We start from the raw sequence: 19,663 nt of genomic DNA on the forward strand, positions 1-19,663 counted from the left end.
CACACACACACACACACAGACAGAGAGCAGTGGGCAGCCATTTTTGCTATGGCACCCAACTCTGGGAGCTGTTGGGGGTTCGGTGCCTTGCTCAAGGGTCTCACCTCAGTTGTGGTATTGAGAGTGGAAGAGAGCGCTGGTCATTCACTCCCCCCATCTACAATCCCTGCCAGTACTGAGACTCGAACCCCCGACCTTTGGGTTACAAGTCTGACTCTCTAACCATTAGGCCTCTATCTATCTATCTATCTATCTATCTATCTATCTATCTATCTATCTATCTATCTATCTATCTATCTATCTATCTATCTATCTATCTATCTATCTATCTATCTATCTATCTATCTGTCTGTCTATCTGTCTATCTATCTGTCTGTCTGTCTGTCTGTCTGTAACATTTTATGTGAATTATGGCATTTTGGTTTGTTACAGCAACACAAATGATCATCAATATGTATTTGTTTCATTATGATCATCAATAATCATTTGGTAGTCAAAACTGTGGATGTAGCAGATAATGGATGCAATGACTGTTACATTTCTAATTTCATAACTTTTTTTATTTATTTTTAATATAATTATGTTCATATAATATTTTTTGTCTTTTTTTTTTTTGTAATTTGAGATGAAGTTGAGCTTATATGTGTGAATGTGTGTCAAGTTTCATTAGTGGAAAGCTGTTCGTTCCTTGTCTATGTCACTGGGAGTCGCCACAAGAGGGAGGGACTTAAACACGGAGGGACAATGCTTGTGTTTATGCAACGGCCCCTGAGTGGCGGCTGGCTCTGTCGGATCTCTTGTGCCTGACTACGGCTGCTGCACTCATTGTCAGCGTGCAGAGGGGGGAAGTGGACAGCTTGATCTGCCCGGTCAATACACTGACAGAGGTAAGAACATGATAATCATCCTCTCAAACAGAGTTCCTAACTTGTGAATTGGTCAAATATGCAGGCTTGCGTGAGGGGGATCTGTTTGGGGTAGTTGTGGAAAGACTTGTGAGGGAGCGCTTAAGGATCGGGAAGGGGGGCCAGATCTCACTTGTCTATGTTTTGGCAGTGGAGTGGTATGAATAGAGCAGGGTTGAAAGAAAGCAGTGCTGAAGAGAAAGGCATGCTCAGAATGCCACTGGGCTCCAGAAAAGACAGAGCGAGAGGAAGAGAGAGGGACAGAGAAAAGGGAGGATGTCAGTATGCAGGAGGAAAAAAGATAGAGGGGTGAAAGTAAGAATAGTACCCCAAATGAGGAGAGAATTAATGGAAACATACACGAGAAAAGAGAAAGGTTACAAAAGGGGGACTTTAGGACAAGTGAAGGAAAAGGGAAAGCAAGAAAAATAGTAAAGAAATCCTGCAATTTTTCCTGCAGTAATGAGTATTTGACAAAATTTCAACTGGTTTCAGTGGAATGACTTCCATTCAGAACTATTTTAAATATACTATTTATGTATGCAGCTTTATATCCCTTATTTGAGAATATTAAAATTATTGTAACACTTTACAATAAGGTTTCATTTGCTAACATTAGTTAACTATATTATTTAACATGAATTAACAATTAAAATACTTCTAAAGCTTCTGTCTGTCTGTCTGTCTGTCTGTCTGTAACATTTTATGTGAATTATGGCATTTTGGTTTGTTACAGCAACACAAATGATCATCAATATGTATTTGTTTCATTATGATCATCAATAATCATTTGGTAGTCAAAACTGTGGATGTAGCAGATAATGGATGCAATGACTGTTACATTTCTAATTTCATAACTTTTTTTATTTATTTTTAATATAATTATGTTCATATAATATTTTTTGTCTTTTTTTTTTTTGTAATTTGAGATGAAGTTGAGCTTATATGTGTGAATGTGTGTCAAGTTTCATTAGTGGAAAGCTGTTCGTTCCTTGTCTATGTCACTGGGAGTCGCCACAAGAGGGAGGGACTTAAACACGGAGGGACAATGCTTGTGTTTATGCAACGGCCCCTGAGTGGCGGCTGGCTCTGTCGGATCTCTTGTGCCTGACTACGGCTGCTGCACTCATTGTCAGCGTGCAGAGGGGGGAAGTGGACAGCTTGATCTGCCCGGTCAATACACTGACAGAGGTAAGAACATGATAATCATCCTCTCAAACAGAGTTCCTAACTTGTGAATTGGTCAAATATGCAGGCTTGCGTGAGGGGGATCTGTTTGGGGTAGTTGTGGAAAGACTTGTGAGGGAGCGCTTAAGGATCGGGAAGGGGGGCCAGATCTCACTTGTCTATGTTTTGGCAGTGGAGTGGTATGAATAGAGCAGGGTTGAAAGAAAGCAGTGCTGAAGAGAAAGGCATGCTCAGAATGCCACTGGGCTCCAGAAAAGACAGAGCGAGAGGAAGAGAGAGGGACAGAGAAAAGGGAGGATGTCAGTATGCAGGAGGAAAAAAGATAGAGGGGTGAAAGTAAGAATAGTACCCCAAATGAGGAGAGAATTAATGGAAACATACACGAGAAAAGAGAAAGGTTACAAAAGGGGGACTTTAGGACAAGTGAAGGAAAAGGGAAAGCAAGAAAAATAGTAAAGAAATCCTGCAATTTTTCCTGCAGTAATGAGTATTTGACAAAATTTCAACTGGTTTCAGTGGAATGACTTCCATTCAGAACTATTTTAAATATACTATTTATGTATGCAGCTTTATATCCCTTATTTGAGAATATTAAAATTATTGTAACACTTTACAATAAGGTTTCATTTGCTAACATTAGTTAACTATATTATTTAACATGAATTAACAATTAAAATACTTCTAAAGCTTTCATTAATTTTGGTTATTGTTAATTTCAACAATTAATAGTACATTACTAAAATCAGTAATTGTATCTTTTAATATTAATTAAAGGTCTTGAGATAACATGAACTAAGAATGTACAGTTGTATTTTTATTAACTAACATTAACAGAGATCATTGTGAGTTAATGCATTAACCAATGAACCTTTTTATAAAGCAGTACCTTAAATATTTAAATATATATATTTGTCAAACTGCAGAACCATTTAAAGTGAGCAATATAAATAAAGTGGTAAAAAAATTTTACAGGAAGGTATAGACATTTCCTTATACATATATACATTTTCACAGGTAAATCTAGAATAAAAGACAGAGACATTTTATGTGTCAACTACTCAAATAAGGGTTACACTACATCATTCTGCTCTAGAAAACTAAAAACACTGATATACTAATATAAAAGTTTGATGTATAAGACTTTAGTATTATATATGTAGGCAATAAAAACTTAGAGAGCACAATCTATTGTAGACATCTATATTTACATTTTTTTTTTTTTTACAAATGATGTTGTTGATACTGTGTTGAAGAACAGGAAGTCATGTTGATAAGCCCCTCACCTGTTAGCTCTCTTCTCTAGATTAATTCAAGAGGTCACAACCTCATTAGCAGCGAGATTAGAGAGACTTTAGGAGGGAGGATGTTCTCTGTTTGTGCACTGTAGAAAAGCCAGGCCCGGTTCTACGGGGGTGCTAGAGGGTGCCAAGCACCCTCAGTTAATGCTGTTATAATGGCATTTCATTGCAGATTTGGCAAACTATCCAGTGATGTTAACATCTTTTGCAGCGTTGAGCAATGTAGACAATCACAGACGTATCTGTTGATTTCTTGAACCCAACAGCCAATCAGAGGCGTTTAAGTTAGAATCCACTCACCGTTTAAATTGCCGCAGCAATATTTGTTCGGTGAATGTGGTTTCCCCAAGTACAACATGTTCCTGGATCAACATCCTTGTTGATCCTGGAACAACATTCCAATCAACCAATCAGAACTGAGGGATAAGGTTTCAAGAAATGTCAGTTTTAGGCTTACAGTCAGGGTTAGATGCTTCTACACCCTTCTTATTCACCTATCATTTCCCTCTGATTTTAGGAATAAATTATGGGTATAGGTTAGGTTAGGGATTGGGTTAGGTCTATATTTTTGGACAGTAATGTTGATCCAGGATCAACAAAATATGTGTTACTGAACATGTCTTACTTGGCAAAATCACGGCGACCGAAGCACCCTCAGTGATGTGATTCTGGGCCTGAGAAAAGCAGAAAGTCTGAGGGATAAGGTTTCAAGAAATGTCAGTTTTAGGCTTACAATCAGGGTTAGATGCTTCTACACCCTTCTTATTCACCTATCATTTCCCTCTGATTTTAGGAATAAATTATGGGTATAGGTTAGGTTAGGGATTGGGTTAGGTCTATATTTTTGGACAGTAATGTTGATCCAGGATCAACAAAATATGTGTTACTGAACATGTCTTACTTGGCAAAATCACGGCGACCGAAGCACCCTCAGTGATGTGATTCTGGGCCTGAGAAAAGCAGAAAGTAAAATCAGTGATGGTAAAACAAATGTAGTCTATTTTTATTGCAGAAATATTGCATGTTATACTAAAAAGTCATCACAGATGTCCTGAATTGTATTTCAATTGTGTCTTAGCAAGTTTCAAGGTGATTTATATTTACCAAAGAGTGGCTGTTCTCCCTAAAGGGAAGGGTGTGAAGGTCAGCACGCCGTGCCAGAAGGCAGGCTGGGTGAGCCGTGGACCGTTTATCCTGAAACTTTTGCAGCAGAGAGAGAAGAATTGGAGGAAATCAGTTAAAGTGTGGCCAAAATGGCAGAGAAGAAATTTAGGTAAATTTTCCAATGATGTCCTATATATCATTTGAGATCCATAAGTCGTTATATTGACATGTTTTTGTCCTGCATGTGTGTGTTTCCTGGTGTTCACAGCCTCCCTGCTAAGCTGATTAACGGGGGCGTGGCTGGACTGGTGGGTGTGACCTGCGTGTTTCCCATTGATCTCGCCAAGACCCGCCTCCAAAATCAGCAGGGTGCTCGTGTTTATAGTGGAATGTGAGTTCAACATCTTTATGAGGTCCCATAACTATGCTGCATTACATGTCCCCCACTTTGTTTTGGGGTCTCTTGTTTTGCAGGTGCATTTTTAAAATATAGGTTCTTCATTGGCATCTATGGTTGCATTAAGAACCTTTAACATTCATGGAAACTTTCCACTGCACAAAAAAGTTATTTATTGTGGAAAACGATTATTTTGATTATTAAATAGTTCTTTCATTTTAATGGTCCTGTGTGTACTTGTTTTTTTGCACTTTATTTTACAATTTTTAAAAACATTTCTGCATCTAAAAAACAACTGTTTATGGTTTCACTCAAAGTGAATCATGAAGGCAGCATGTGTTAGTGATTTATTCTGGGTGGAGGACTTTGTCTCGATTTTACTGAATGACTCAGATGATGCAAAACAACTTGAGTCGCATGCTTTTGCATGCTTGATCTGTTCATGCTTCCGAATATTCTTTAAGTAGCTTGCTCTTTTACTTTTTAAGTAGCTTGCTCTTTATGCATGTGCGATACCATTGAGATAAAGAGAAGTGCTCTTTGTAGTGATGGTCCGTAAGGGGCTCTTTTCTTCTTCGTACACTTATGTAACAAGCAAATACCCAAGTGGTTTGTGGGCAAGAGACAGGCTGCTATGTTTTAAGTTCTTTCTTCCACACATTACTCTTCTAAGAATTCTTTGTGAATGTCTAATTTGGCTGTTCATTATACACAGACATGGAGAGCATTTTGGTGTCTGTTGTTTAAGAGATTTTACATGGTTTATTCTGGTTGTTTTAATTCTAGTTAACAAACACTTTACAATGCATTTGAATGAATTGTGAATTAATTTTTTGCATTTGAATGAACAAATCATTACATTTCAGTTAGCATATTTCATAACCAGATTGGAGTATTTAATTAATCACGCAGAACATTTCTGTCTTGTTATGAAGGTTGGACTGTTTGGCAAAAACGATCAAAATGGAGGGCTACTTTGGCATGTATCGAGGTATGACGTTTCTTTTCTTGTCTACAGTGCCAACTTGGGTTTTAAAATCAAAATTTAATTTCCCACCTTATTGCACATTCCTGGTGAGGACAGTGTTATTTGAAATTTTAATAGTTTTAATTGTTGACAGGTTCTGGTATATGTTGCTTTTGTTTATATTCTGAGAATTTCACTTCACTGTGTTTCTCTCAGGTGCAGCTGTGAATCTTACACTGGTCACACCAGAGAAAGCCATCAAACTGGCTGCCAATGATGTCTTCAGACAGAAGCTCTCCAAAGATGGGTAACCTCCATTTTTGAACCATTTCTAAAAGCAAGCATTTTTTCCGCAACACTCCCACATCTGATATTTGTCTAAAAAAGCTATACTGATTTAAATCTCACAGTATGTTGAAAGCATGTGTTTGATTTACTAAAAGTATTGATTCATTTGTGAATCGGGACGCATTGTTGCGCTGTATGCTTCAGATTCACTGAAAAGAATGGGCACATTATTACAATCAAAGGAATAATACGCATATACATGAACATTCTGTCATCATTTACTTACTTTCATGTTGTTCTAAACCTGTATGACTCTCATTTTACTGTAGAACACAAAAGGAGATATTTTGAACTTTCTGATTCACTAAAAAGAATTGACTCATTAGAGTCATATGTTCAGGAATCGGACCCCTCTGGTTGCGCTGTATGTTTCTTACTAAAAATAATCAGGTCATTAGATTCATATGTTCAGGAATCGGACCGCTCTGTTTGCGCTGAATGTTTCTGATTCACTAAAAAGAATTGACTCATTAGAGACATTTGTTCAGGAATTGGACCCCTCTGGTTGCGCTGTATGTTTCTGAGTCACTAAAACATATCAGTTCATAAGAGTAATTTGTTTAGGAATCGAACTGCACTGGTTGCACTGTATGTTTCCGATTCACTAAAAAGAATGGGCTAATTAGAGTAATTTGTTCGAGAGTTGGACCGCGCTGGATGTTTCTCATTAGCTGTAAAGAAATGTCTCAGTAGAGTCTGTGGATTCAGTAGCGGTGTTGAGAAAACACTGTAAGCAACTCTGTCAGAGTTTTTATTGTGGTTCTTAACAAAGACCTTAGAAAACATTATCTGTAAGCTATTCCACATAGGTCACCTGCGGACTAATGCAAGCAATTATTTCTTTGGTAAATGCAATAATAATCATGTCTCATCTGCCACATCTGTCATTGTATCTGTCACCCACAGAAAATTACCTCTGTGGGGGGAAATCCTTGCGGGCTGTGGAGCCGGAACCTGTCAGGTGGTAGTCACCACCCCCATGGAGATGCTAAAAATACAATTGCAGGATGCTGGCAGGTTGGGTAAGTGTGTTTATTATGCTCCCATGAGTGTCATCCAAGGTATGTGGGTCTCTATCTTAGGATGCCTCACTAAGTACAAAGGTTAGCCAGAAATAAGCTGTTTGAGTACAATGGTGTCCACCGAACAGCAGTTTCAGTTTTATTACACTACAAGATATAAAATATAAAGAAGAAAAAAAGATATACACGAAAAAAATATAAAGATGATATTGAAGATATGAGTTGTAACCTCTCCACTTTTGTCTTTACAAGCTGCTCAGAGGACTGTCGCTGCCTCTGCCGCTGGTTCGACCCCTTCACTGGTTGCCTCTCAGGCAGCACAGCCGGGCACCAATGCCCCTCCTCGATCCTCAGCGACCCGTATCACCCTGGAGCTACTTAAGACTCGGGGCCTCAGGGGTCTTTATAAGGGAGCTGGTGCTACACTGATGAGGTAAGACACAATCACCTATTTGACCAAGGACTATAAGGAATATTTTTGATGTTGTCAAGGAATAATTAACTTACAAATGAAAATCCTGTCATCATTTACTCCCCCAGACCTGCATGACTTTGTTTCTACAGTGGAACAAGGATAGATTTTGAACATACAGTGAGGTTGTTTTTCATGTCCGTGGGTTGAAGCGACCACAATAACGTGATATTTAGCCTCTGGAATGTGAATTTTACTGGAGGATCCCCGCCGAAAAACGTGTATTTTACCCCCCGGAATGCGGTTTTTACCGGGGAGCCCCCCTCGAAACGCAATTGGGCTAGTTTTGGGCTAGATTTGAGTAACGATTTGGCGGGTTTTGTTGCGAAAACCTGGCAACCCTGATTTCCGGTGAGCAATTAACCACTATGACTGGTTAATTGAATAGAATTCAAGAATTAAAACAGTCTGATCTGTGCATAAGTCATTCAAATCAGTTTTGTAAACTGGATCACCAAATGAATTGCAAAGATCAGACTCATAAGACGGAAGTGCCGAAAAACGTGTATTTTACCCCCCGGAATGCGGTTTTTACCGGGGAGCCCCCCTCGAAACGCAATTGGGCTAGTTTTGGGCTAGATTTGAGTAACGATTTGGCGGGTTTTGTTACGAAAACCTGGCAACCCTGATTTCCGGTGAGCAATTAACCACTATGACTGGTTAATTGAATAGAATTCAAGAATTAAAACAGTCTGATCTGTGCATAAGTCATTCAAATCAGTTTTGTAAACTGGATCACCAAATGAATTGCAAAGATCAGACTCATAAGACGGAAGTTGCGGTCATCCTTTTTTCTCTATGTATTTGTATTTCCAAGTGAAATGGCTCCTTGAAGGAGAAAAAATGTACCGCAGGACTTGATTTGTTCATAAGGAATTGATTTGATTGAATTTAGAAAAATAATGTTGTGCATGGATAAATGATTTATAATAAACACAGCAATATTCCATAAAAAAAGAATTGTCAATTTCATGGTGGCCTGTTCACATGAAGAATAATCACTATAAAGATAACTATATTAGTATCTACACCAATATACAGAAGTTGTTTTTATCATTCAACAACTGTAAAAAAAAAAAAAAAAAAAAAAGGCTCTGAAAGTAATGGAAAAAATAGCTCTGAAAGTAATTCCAATTATATTGTTCCTCTGTGTCATTATCATTATAGTTGTGATGTGGAACTTGTGGAAGTTGTGATGTTTTACGTCCTTGGTGTGAATGGGCCTTCATTCGTGACATCCTTACTGAAGATTTTAATAGAAAAACAATTTAACTTTTGGTTTGTTCATCAAAGTATTGTCTGACTTACAATATAGTGCATGAGCCATATGGACATTTTTTATGAAATTCTTTGATGTCTTTTGAGAGCCCAATCATCATTCACTTTCATTATATTCTAAAAGAAGCCTAAAGATTCTTTAAAAATGCACCTTTTATGTTCTGTAGAAAAAAGAAAGTCATGAAGGTTCGGACGACATGCCACCCATTATAAATAATATCAGAATCTGAATGGATTTGTGAACTCTCCCTTTAAGTCAAATAACTAAGCTATGATAGCCGATCAACATCCAGATCTTTAGCAAATCTTCAGTGACGTGCTGTCTTAACTAACTTAAGTGATTGCTCTCTCTCAGACTTTACTAAAGGATGGATATACATCACGGTGACCTTTCACCTTTAACACCTCCCACACAAATAAACCCACTCACCTATCCGTACAGCCCCTCCCCCGCAGACTCGCTGCAGACTGTGATGTAATCCCAGCTGAACTGATGTAACCTGCCAGCTGTCAGTTCTGATCTGTTATTCATAGCTTCTAATTAACTGTTGGCGGAATTCTCTTCTTAATGGAATTCTAATGAAAACTCAATCTATCTCAATCTGTTTGTCTCTCATCTGCGGCTTACACAACCTAAATCATATTTCTACAATCACACTTTCACGTTTTACATTTACAGACTAAAACTAATCAGACACAGTGATCAATCACGATTCATCAATAACGTCCTGCAGCTATGTCTACATTCTATGGCTCTATGTCTGTTCTTTGTTCAGGGACGTCCCATTTTCCATGATCTACTTCCCGCTGTTCGCCAACCTCAACGCCGTGGGCCGCACTGAGGATCGCCATAGCAACCCCCAGGAGCGGGCCCCCTTCCTGCAGTCTTTCGTGGCTGGCTGCACAGCCGGCTCAGTGGCAGCAGTAGCTGTCACTCCCCTGGACGGTGAGATGCAGGCAAGAGAGGAGTAGAGGAACACAGTTTGCTCTCTCTCCTTTAGAATTGTATGCAGATAAATGTCCCATTCAGTTAGTCAGAGCCATCCGAGCCTATAAAATTCCTGTTTCAACACTAGTGCTGCACTGCTGAGAAACTTAGAGTTTTTGTATGGCTAACAGACGATAAATATATATATTTTTTATTTTTATTTATATTTTAGTACTACTAACATTTGAATGTGTTGTGTCGTGTCACTTATTACATTTTTAATATATTGAATATATATAATTAGGTCTCATTAGTAGCAAGTAATATCAGAAAAACAAAGTGACCATTGCATTTAATCTGTATTATTTTAATATTATTTATATAGTATTATATTTACTAATATATGTATTTTATATAATATTCTATTTGTGAATATTTAGAATTTTATTTTATTTTTATATTTTAGTTTAAAGAGTCATATGACGTTGCTAAAAAAACATTATTTTGTGTATTTGGTGAAATGCAATGTGTTTATGCGGTTTAAGGTTCAAAATGCATTATTTTCCACATACTGTACATTATTGTTTCTCCTCTATGCCCCGCCTTTCTGAAACGCGTCGATTTTTACAAAGCTTAGCGGTCTGAAAAGCAAGGTGGGCTCTGATTGGCCAGCTATCCAGTGCGTTGTGATTGGCCGAATACCTCAAGCGTGTGACGGAAATGGTATGCCCCTTGCCAGGTTCAGGAAACTTTCCTCTGTAAAATGCGCTGCACACACTCAAATATTTGGGTTGTACTGTTCTGGAACAGTGTTGCAAATAAAACTTAACCACTGATTTCTAGTTGTGTCCTCTGTTGGAAGGCAAAACAAAGTAGTTTGGCTTTCCCAACGAAACACACAGCGTGAACACTACAGTACTATACAATACTATACAAACAATACTACAGCGAGAATAAAAGTTCCGCTTTTTTTCTTTGCGTATACATTTGGGTGGTGTTATGCAAATCTTCCCACACAGTGACGTAGACATGTGGGGGCGTGTTTAAACGAGGCGTTTTTGGAAGGCGTGGACGAGTCTTAACTTTTATAAAGAATATCTCTTTTGGTTTGAGATTTTAGTCTTTGCGACTTTACAGATCTTCTTTATGCACAAACAGCTAAAGGAAAACATGAAATCGCATCATATGACCCCTTTAAGTTAAAGTAATTTGTGTTTTTGTCATTTTTATTATTTATTTTATATTTATATTTAGCTTAAATTTTTTTAGTACTTCAGATTAAATATACTTTATTTCAGTTAGTTGCCAAGGCAACAAAAAAAATTGTTAAATAAAATTTCTTAGCTAATATTTGTTATGTATATTAGTATTTTATATTAATATATTACTATTTATTTAATTTCAGCTTTATTTCTATGAACACATTTTTTTTATTAGTTTTATTTTGTTAACAACAACACTGCATTTAATAGGTGTGATAAATGTTATATAATTTAAGGGAATGCTATATTTGTCAATATATTTGCAATTACAGATTTTTGTATATGTCAGTGTTGGTGAATTTTGTGATGAATTATGGGTACATTTTTAACCAAACTGTTCCCTAATTAGGTCACTTTTCATTTCATTTCAGGCATTTCATAAAGGCACAGAATGAGTCTTTTTTTTCTGAGTGATTAATCATTCACTTTTGTACTTCTATAGTCATTTGTGCAAGTACTCAAAATATTTTGAACATTTCTTGATAGAAGTACTGATTACTTCTACTGAAGATTAATTACTTATTACTGAAGATCAGAATCAAATGAATCACTTAAAATAATCTTTAAGAAATGTGAGCACAAATAATTAATACTAATCAGCTTTTTTGTTTTGTGATGAATTATGGGTACATTTTTAACCAAACTGTTCCCTAACTAGGTCACTTTTCATTTCATTTCAGGCATTTCATAAAGGCACAGAATGAGTCTTTTTTTTCTGAGTGATTAATTAGTGAAGCCCATGTGCTGTGGTCGAATCCTGCTGTGATGTGTAAACTGAAACATTTCATTTGCTTTGAAGAATGTGCAAAGTCCGCAAAGTTTGCTTTCAAGTTCTATTCAGAAAGTGTTTTGTTTATAGCTCATCTCTACATTTATTGTATTGTCCGACAGACGATTCTTTGTTGCCTAAAACATCAGTGAAGGGCACAGAAGGATTATTTGGACAGTGGAAACACTGGCAGCTGCTTCAGTGTCTCTATTTGAAGATTTGGCAGTACTATCTGCAATATTACGTTGTTTAGAGGCTCACAAATAGACTCACAGAAAACATATCACCCAGTTTTCATCACTCACTTAATCCTGAGTAACTTGTAAAGGGGAGCATACGGTATGTTACAGCATGGACACAAACTCTAATTAAAGTTTATGTGCTGAAGTCCTTCAGAAATATCTAACTAATGTTTAACTAACATTTAAAAAACAAGCTGCTTCAAAATTTGAAATCTGAGGTAATATCTTAAAGACCTTATTGTAATCTTAAATCAACAACCGCTACAAACACATAAGAATGGCCTTCTGGGTTGGGCTATGAGTACAGTAGCAATGTTGATTTTTGAACAAATAATTTTTTTGGAATCAGAACTTTTAAATGAATCAGTTGGACTGGTTTACAAAAATCTGACTGACTGAATTGTTCATAGCGGTTGTCAAGTCAACAAATAGATTTGGTTTGAGCAAATAGCATTGTATTAGCATTTTCATTAAAATATTGTTTAATTATTTAAGTGTAAAATGAGTATATATTAATTGATTAGTATTGTTCAATGTAGACTTATATTTAGATTTAGACTTATATTATTGTTTAGAGGCTCACAAATAGACTCACAGAAAACATATCACCCAGTTTTCATCACTCACTTAATCCTGAGTAACTTGTAAAGGGGAGCATACGGTATGTTACAGCATGGACACAAACTCTAATTAAAGTTTATGTGCTGAAGTCCTTATTCAGAAATATCTAACTAATGTTTAACTAACATTTAAAAAATAAGCTGCTTCAAAATTTGAAATCTGAGGTAATATCTTAAAGACCTTATTGTAATCTTAAATCAACAACCGCTACAAACACATAAGAATGGCCTTCTGGGTTGGGCTATGAGTACAGTACAGTACAGTAGCAATGTTGATTTTTGAACAAATCATTTTTTTGGAATCAGAACTTTTAAATGAATCAGTTGGACTGGTTTACAAAAATCTGACTGACTGAATTGTTCATAGCGGTTGTCAAGTCAACAAATAGATTTGGTTTGAGCAAATAGCATTGTATTAGCATTTTCATTAAAATATTGTTTAATTATTTAAGTGTAAAATGAGTATATATGAATTGATTAGTATTGTTCAATGTAGACTTATATTTAGATTTAGACTTATATTTGTAATGTTATGAAGTGGATCAAGCTGCAACAAACGGAATTGCGACGCATTAAATTATAATAAATACCTTTCTTAATAAAACTGAAATGAGATTAGCTACATGTGGCTTTAATGTAATGTTTCAAAGAATGATTTTCTTTTTTCATATAAAAAATGCATATTTAAACAATGAGCACTGAAAATAATACCTTAAAATTAAATAAATAGTATATTGCTTTAGAGAATGTAGTATGTGAGGGAACATATGTCAACGTGATGCCTTAAAGGGATAGGTCACCCAAAAATGAAATTTCTGTCATCATTTACTCCCCTTCAAGTTGTTCTAAAATTTTCTTTCTTCTGTTGAACACAAAGGAAGATATTTTCAACAGTTGGTGGTAGCCACTGACTTCCATAGCATTTTTTTTCTTCATTAATATAGAAGTCAATGGCTGTCAACTTGTGTTCAGCAGAAGAAAGAAAGTCCAAGTCCAAAGGTTTTTAAGGTCTTTAAAAATGAGCTGTTTGAAAGAACCAAATCATGGAAATTAGTCAGACTAACTGCTGAACTTAACTCTGTTATAACCTGCGTTTGGGAAACCAGATCTGAGAAGTTAAAATTAGAACCAAGACAGGCTGAATCTACACCTTATGCTAAAAAATATATAAATTAATGTATCTATTAATATTTGTCATTTTCAGTTATAAAGACTCGCCTACAGACCTTGCAGAAGGGAGAAGGAGAGGACTCCTATAGAGGCATCATTGACTGCGCACAGTAAGCTTTATATTTCCATGTATTGACTTTTACTGTGTGTTATATGATAATATAAAAATGACCATATTCATGTATCTTAGTGTTTGTATGGCAGTCACTCCTTTTTTTTATCCACAGACGCATTTTAAAACGAGAAGGACCAGCCGCGTTTCTTAAAGGAGCAACATGTCGAGCTTTAGTCATCGCTCCACTCTTCGGCATCGCTCAGGGTGTATATTTCCTGGGCATCGGCGAGCACGTGCTGGGGCTGCTGGGATAGCTTGCAGGTGACGTTACCTCAGTCATCATACACACAGTACTGTTTCTACGTAGGCCAAGGGATGAAGATGAGCGATGAAGGAAGATGTGGTGATGAAAAAAAAGAAGGTTTTTTATTTGTGATGAGATAAATATGGAGAGAAATTCACATACCCAACCAAAGGAGGTTCAGACACTTTGTGAAAACAGCGGAGGCTTGTGTAACGCTAATATAAAGGCCTATATTGTACACTAACTGTGTTTAAGTACCTAAAAACTACAAACAGGGTTCTGTAGGTAAGACAGGGTCCTGTTCTGACTAATCTGGCAGGGTTTTTTTGTCCACAGTTTTTTGTCCAATTAATATTGTTTTTATGCCTTTAAAACCCATAGTTACAATTAGTTTTAAACCAACATGATTCGTGATAATTGATTTATCGGTTGTGAACAGGGTCGATGTGTATTTAAGTTACAGAAAGGTATGGAAGCCCATTTTCACCAAGAAATAAAAAATTATGATAATTGCGATATGATAATACTTTTTTTCCTCGCAATTCTAAGAAAGACAAAATCTGATTTGTGCTCAGAAATCTGAGTTTACATCTCACAATTTACTTTTATTTTGTTCCCGCCACCAAATGAAAAAATAAAAAAGGTAATTGTGTGTTTATCTCACAGTTCTGAGTTTATATCTCGCAGTTCTGACTTTTTACTCTGAATTCTGAGTTTACATCTCACAAGTGTTTTTTGTGTCCGCCACCAAATGGAAAAATAAACAAGATAATAGTGACTGTTTTTCTCACAATTGAATGTTTACATCCCACATTTCTTAGTGTACGTTTCACAATTTTGACTTTTTTTCCCCAAGAACAATTGGGATTTTTTTTCTCTGAATTCGGAGTTCACATTTTTTTTTCTCCACCACCAAATGAAAAAATAAAAAGGCTTCTTTATCTCACAATTCTGAGTTTATATCTTAGAATTGCAAGAAAAAAAAAGTCTGAATTGTGAGAAAAAGTTGCAGTTACCTTTTACATTTTTTTATGCTGTGGCAGAAACAGGCTTCCATAGAAAGCAGACTTGAATCAAAGTTGAGATGGATCTGTATCTTCTAAATTCATGTTTTGGCTCTCTGCTGCTGATTACCACCCCTTTAAACAGCAAAAAGTAAGCAGAAACTGGGTTTAGTGTCTGCTGACCTAATCTGGCTGCTGCTTTAATTCTCTTCTCTCAGTAAATCTCAGTCTCTACATGTGAAGAGACTACTGGACTTCGCAGCGGATGCCTTGTCCACCTGTTACATGTTCCTCTACGGGACAAAATTCCTTGTAGGCTATATAATGTTGGCTTAATATTTTTTAATGCTTTAAATGATTTTGTTGAGTGCACAATAAATTAAAATGCAACAAAGCCTTATCCTTGCCACTCAAGTTATATAATATATATATATATAGTTTATTCTTATGTAGAAAAATGATTGTGCTGATTTTTTATTTTCCACATTTGGTAGAAAAGGGTACAGTGAAAAATAGAGAAATGAGATCTTGAATAGTTAAATTTTTAGTGTACTTTTTAAAAATATATATATATATATTTTAAATACAGTTTTAATAATACCAAGAATTCGATTTTTTTTTTAAAGTATATAGTGGCATATTCCTGGAAGACAAGACTTGATTATTGAGAAATAATTTCTCAGAGGCTTCATATTCATATATTATACTAAATAATTGTAATAAGCAACAAGCAATCTGTACATTTAAATATTCAAGACTGATATCTGATAGAAGACTGATCTCTGCTTATTAAATCTGCTCACTGAAGAGCTTTTGTATGTTAAAGTTTTTTGAAAACATGGTCTGGAGTCATTTGATTATGCAAAACATTGTTTGTGGACCACAACTGATGCTAATTTGCATCTCATATATTTGAATTCCACAAGAGGGCAGCATGTTTTTAATGTTTGAGGTATATGTAGCATCTTTAAGCCTTTGTCAGATTTCTGATGTGATGTAACCAACCAAGCAATGTTTTGTTTATATTGTAATGAGCACAGAAATGCTTTAAAATATAAATAAACATTATTTGATTTATTTCACTGTAGTATAATGCAGTTGTACTACAAATGAAAACACATAGACAAGCACAGAGGCATCCATGAGACATCGAATGAGGGTTAAGATGCTAGCTTAGCTAACAACATTTAAGGCAATAACAATATAAATTCCTGAGTGCTTAAAGCTCTTTGTTCAGACAGGCTGAGATAAGATTTCAGGTGTCCACTTTCCCTACAGATGACATGATTTTCAAACAAAGCACTAAAACACTCAAAGGAGAGGTATAAGGTAACATAAGCACAAATGATAAGCCTTTCATTTCTTTGGCATGTTTTTTCAAGAGAAACAGCAAAAACGCTCGAGAGCAATTCATTCCTGAAACATGATCAAATGAATCGTAACAGAAATTTTTGAAAATCCACAAAGTGACCTTAAAAAAAAAAAGACCTTCCCATCAAACCCCGTCATCACTTTATCAGGGCTTTTGAATTTCACCGTTCTCCCAACTACCACTGAAGCATATTTAGTAACAGACCATTAGTCCATAAACTTGCGGTTTTGATTAGCACCAAACAGCTGCACTCTGATCTCAGGCATCATCTGTGAAAGCAAAAAAGCAAAGAATATGAGGACCTGAATACAACAAATATCCCCCCCAAAAAACAGCTTGTATCCTGTTTCCTCCTGTTCTACAATGTGATTGGATTCTCTACCTGTTGCGATAGAAGGTCCAGTCTGCTCTCCAGTGTGTTGGACACTTTGATTTTGCCATCAGCGTTATAGGCTTCAACACCTCCTGAGCTGAGGATGCCAAGCATGAAAAATTAACATATCTAATTATCTATAAACAAGCCTTTTCTAACAAAACTGAGTGTATAAGTGATCTCACATGTTAGAGGACAGGAAGCTATTCTCATCGATGCGCACTTCAATATTACGCTTTACTGTCTCTTTGTAGATGGGGATGTTTTTCTTAACAGCAGCCTATAATGAACAGGTATATCAACCTCTTTAAAAATGTAAAGGGTTTGTATAGTTGATACGTACGTTGATGGTGAATAGAGCTCACCTGCACCATCGCTACATCTTCCTTCCTGCACCGAATTATAACCTTGGGCTCCAGCAGCTGATAAAATCCCTGCCGAGGCAAAAATAAACAGTAATAAAATAGTTAATAATTATAAAAATAATACATTTTTAAAAACCTGTAATATTGTGAAACTGCTTGTATATTGATGTTTTCTATTTGAATATACTTTAAAATATAATTTATTTCTGTGGTGGCCAAGCTGATTTTTCATCAGTCATTACTCCAGTCTTCAGTGTCACATGATCTTTCAGAAATCATTCTAATATGCTGATTTATTATCAATGTCTGAAAAAGTTGTGCTGCTTAATATTTTTTGGAACCCGTGATCATTTTTTCAGGATTCTTTGATGAATAAAAAGTTTAAAAGAACAGCATTTGATTAAAACAGAAATCAGCTGACCTGTAACACCAACCCTTCCAGCAGTGTTGAGTACTCAATTGGGTTTTTGGCAATGTCGGCCAGCCGTTGTCCTGCTTCGTTAAGGAGATCCTGCAAAGAATCACATGAGGAAGATGAAGGTGAAATTTCTTGCAATTCTATAAAAGTATAAACTAGGGATGTAACAATTCACTCAACTCATGATTCGATTCACGATTTTGATTTCACGATTCGATTTTCTCATGATTTTTTTTACAAAATGAGATTGAAGACATTATACAGTAAATGAAAAGGTGTCGTTTAATTAGGCTATTGCTGCACGTTTAAACTAAATTGAAATTTTAAAACAAATCCCAAACCAAACAAGTAAGCTACACAAATAAAAGAAATCTCAATATGAACAAACTAAGGCTTTGTCTGAGCTCTTTTCATTTAAAATTAGAGGCAACCACTGGATTTGAATCATGAGCCAAACACAGATGCAGTATACATGCAGCACGAGTAGTTTTTAATCTAAATTAGACTGTATAATTTCGAAATTTGAAGCAAAAACAGAATGGTCTGGCTTTAGTTTTGTAAAACTATACAACATTAAACATATCTGAACGAAACCGCAGACGAACTGAATGAGATGCAGATTCACTCTCTGACAGCAGGTGGTGCTTATGAACAGCAATGATACAGTGTTTCCTGGGTTATCGCTGTAAACAAAGCAGCGCTGCGCTTATGAACACTACTTTAATATGCATTGTTCAAGGGTTAGTTCACCCAAAAATTTAAATTCTGTCATTAAAATCCCCCTGTAGTCAAATATTTTATCCCTTAAAACTTACCTTTGATCAAAATGACATTTAAATGTTTTTTCTTGTGAAAATTTTCTCATGCCTTAGAATAGCTTGAATGCAACTCTACACCCTTGCCTCATTTACTATCCTCGGATCTATGAAATGCAAATTAGTCCCGCCTCCACTCAGTCACACCAGCCAGCGCCTCCTGATCCACTGAACTGTAGTAAACGCAAAACAATGGCATACACGGATAATGACTGATAAAACTATGTTTTTACTAGCGGACAACTAGAGTGAATACTGTAACATTCGTTAAAGTTACTTACTTGACGATGTTTTGTCCTAAAATGCCTTGAAGACTCGAATACAGCCGTTTGTGATTCTTAATTTGCGCCCGCGAGCATACGCGTGTGAAGTGCAGATGACGATGCGGGTGTGACTCCGGGCTACTTTTACACTGTTGCCACAGGTTATAATGCAAGTTAGCGGTTCTAAATTCACATTAAACCACAGCTTCATGGGTTTTTTGCTTTCATTTATTTTTGGTTTTGTGCTGGTATTGGTATATTTTGCATGCTAGTGATAGGAATCGATCCCTTGACGTGATTGGTTATTGGTTTGTGACGTAGCAAACCGGGGGCTGTTTCAAACCGTATTTCTGGGTCAGCCTTTGGGAAACTACAGTTTTAAGGAGAAAATACTCCGCAATGGTGTTGATTAATAGATTGGCACATGGTTTGTCTAAAAGTATATTAAAAACACCACATAGACAAACAAACATAAAAAACTTGATTTTCACTACAGGGGGACTTTAATTACTCACCCTCATGCCGTTCTAAATCCGTAAGACCTCCGTTCATCTTCGGAACACAAATTAAGATATTTTTGACGAATTCTGAGAGCTCTCTGACCCTCCCATAGACAGCAATGTAATTACCACGATCAAGGTCCAGAAACATAGCAAGGAGATCAGTAAAATAATCCATGTGACATCAGGGGTTCAACCGTCATTTTACGAAGCTACGAGAATAC

The 19,663-nt window shown here is 36.2% G+C and overlaps 2 protein-coding genes across 4 annotated transcripts in view; one reads left to right on the forward strand and one right to left on the reverse strand.

Moving 5' to 3' along the window:
* Positions 1–658: 658 nt before the first annotated feature.
* On the forward strand, positions 659–14,862 carry LOC107575259 (mitochondrial glutamate carrier 1-like). Of its 3 annotated transcripts, none has more exons than XM_016261677.1 (10): positions 659–887; positions 4,521–4,664; positions 4,764–4,886; positions 5,828–5,883; positions 6,076–6,166; positions 7,114–7,229; positions 7,482–7,662; positions 9,756–9,925; positions 14,005–14,080; positions 14,198–14,862. In XM_016261677.1, exons 2-10 carry the CDS (start codon positions 4,645–4,647, stop codon positions 14,337–14,339), a joined length of 975 nt encoding a protein of 324 aa, XP_016117163.1. In that variant the 5' UTR covers positions 659–887; positions 4,521–4,644; the 3' UTR covers positions 14,340–14,862. The 3 variants fall into 3 exon arrangements, with proteins under 3 accessions (XP_016117163.1, XP_016117159.1, XP_016117169.1); XM_016261673.1 differs by lacking the exon at positions 659–887 and adding an exon at positions 1,868–2,096; XM_016261683.1 differs by lacking the exons at positions 659–887; positions 4,521–4,664; positions 4,764–4,886 and adding an exon at positions 1,868–2,096.
* Positions 14,863–16,379: 1,517 nt separating this feature from the next.
* LOC107575294 (V-type proton ATPase subunit E 1-like) overlaps positions 16,380–19,663 on the reverse strand; it is a 6,699-nt gene continuing 3,415 nt past the window's right edge. Inside the window, exons 5-9 of the mRNA XM_016261697.1 lie at positions 17,865–17,954; positions 17,444–17,512; positions 17,264–17,358; positions 17,088–17,175; positions 16,380–16,974 (exon numbers count right to left, since the gene is read on the reverse strand). Of these exons, the coding sequence (XP_016117183.1) occupies positions 16,912–16,974; positions 17,088–17,175; positions 17,264–17,358; positions 17,444–17,512; positions 17,865–17,954 (405 nt within the window). The 3' untranslated portion in view covers positions 16,380–16,911. The remainder of the gene's footprint in view (positions 16,975–17,087; positions 17,176–17,263; positions 17,359–17,443; positions 17,513–17,864; positions 17,955–19,663) is intronic.

Source organism: Sinocyclocheilus grahami, unplaced genomic scaffold (genome assembly GCF_001515645.1).
Source record: "Sinocyclocheilus grahami isolate Dianchi unplaced genomic scaffold, SAMN03320097.WGS_v1.1 scaffold31.1, whole genome shotgun sequence".
NCBI lineage: Eukaryota > Metazoa > Chordata > Actinopteri > Cypriniformes > Cyprinidae > Sinocyclocheilus > Sinocyclocheilus grahami.

Excerpts from the sequence above, each read along its gene's own strand:
- LOC107575259 (XM_016261677.1), top strand. The coding sequence starts at position 4,645 with ATGGCAGAGAAGAAATTTAG. Across the intron at positions 6,167-7,113 it reads CAGAAGCTCTCCAAAGATGG|AAAATTACCTCTGTGGGGGG; the intron begins GTAACCTCCATT and ends TGTCACCCACAG. Across the intron at positions 14,081-14,197 it reads GGCATCATTGACTGCGCACA|ACGCATTTTAAAACGAGAAG; the intron begins GTAAGCTTTATA and ends TTTTATCCACAG.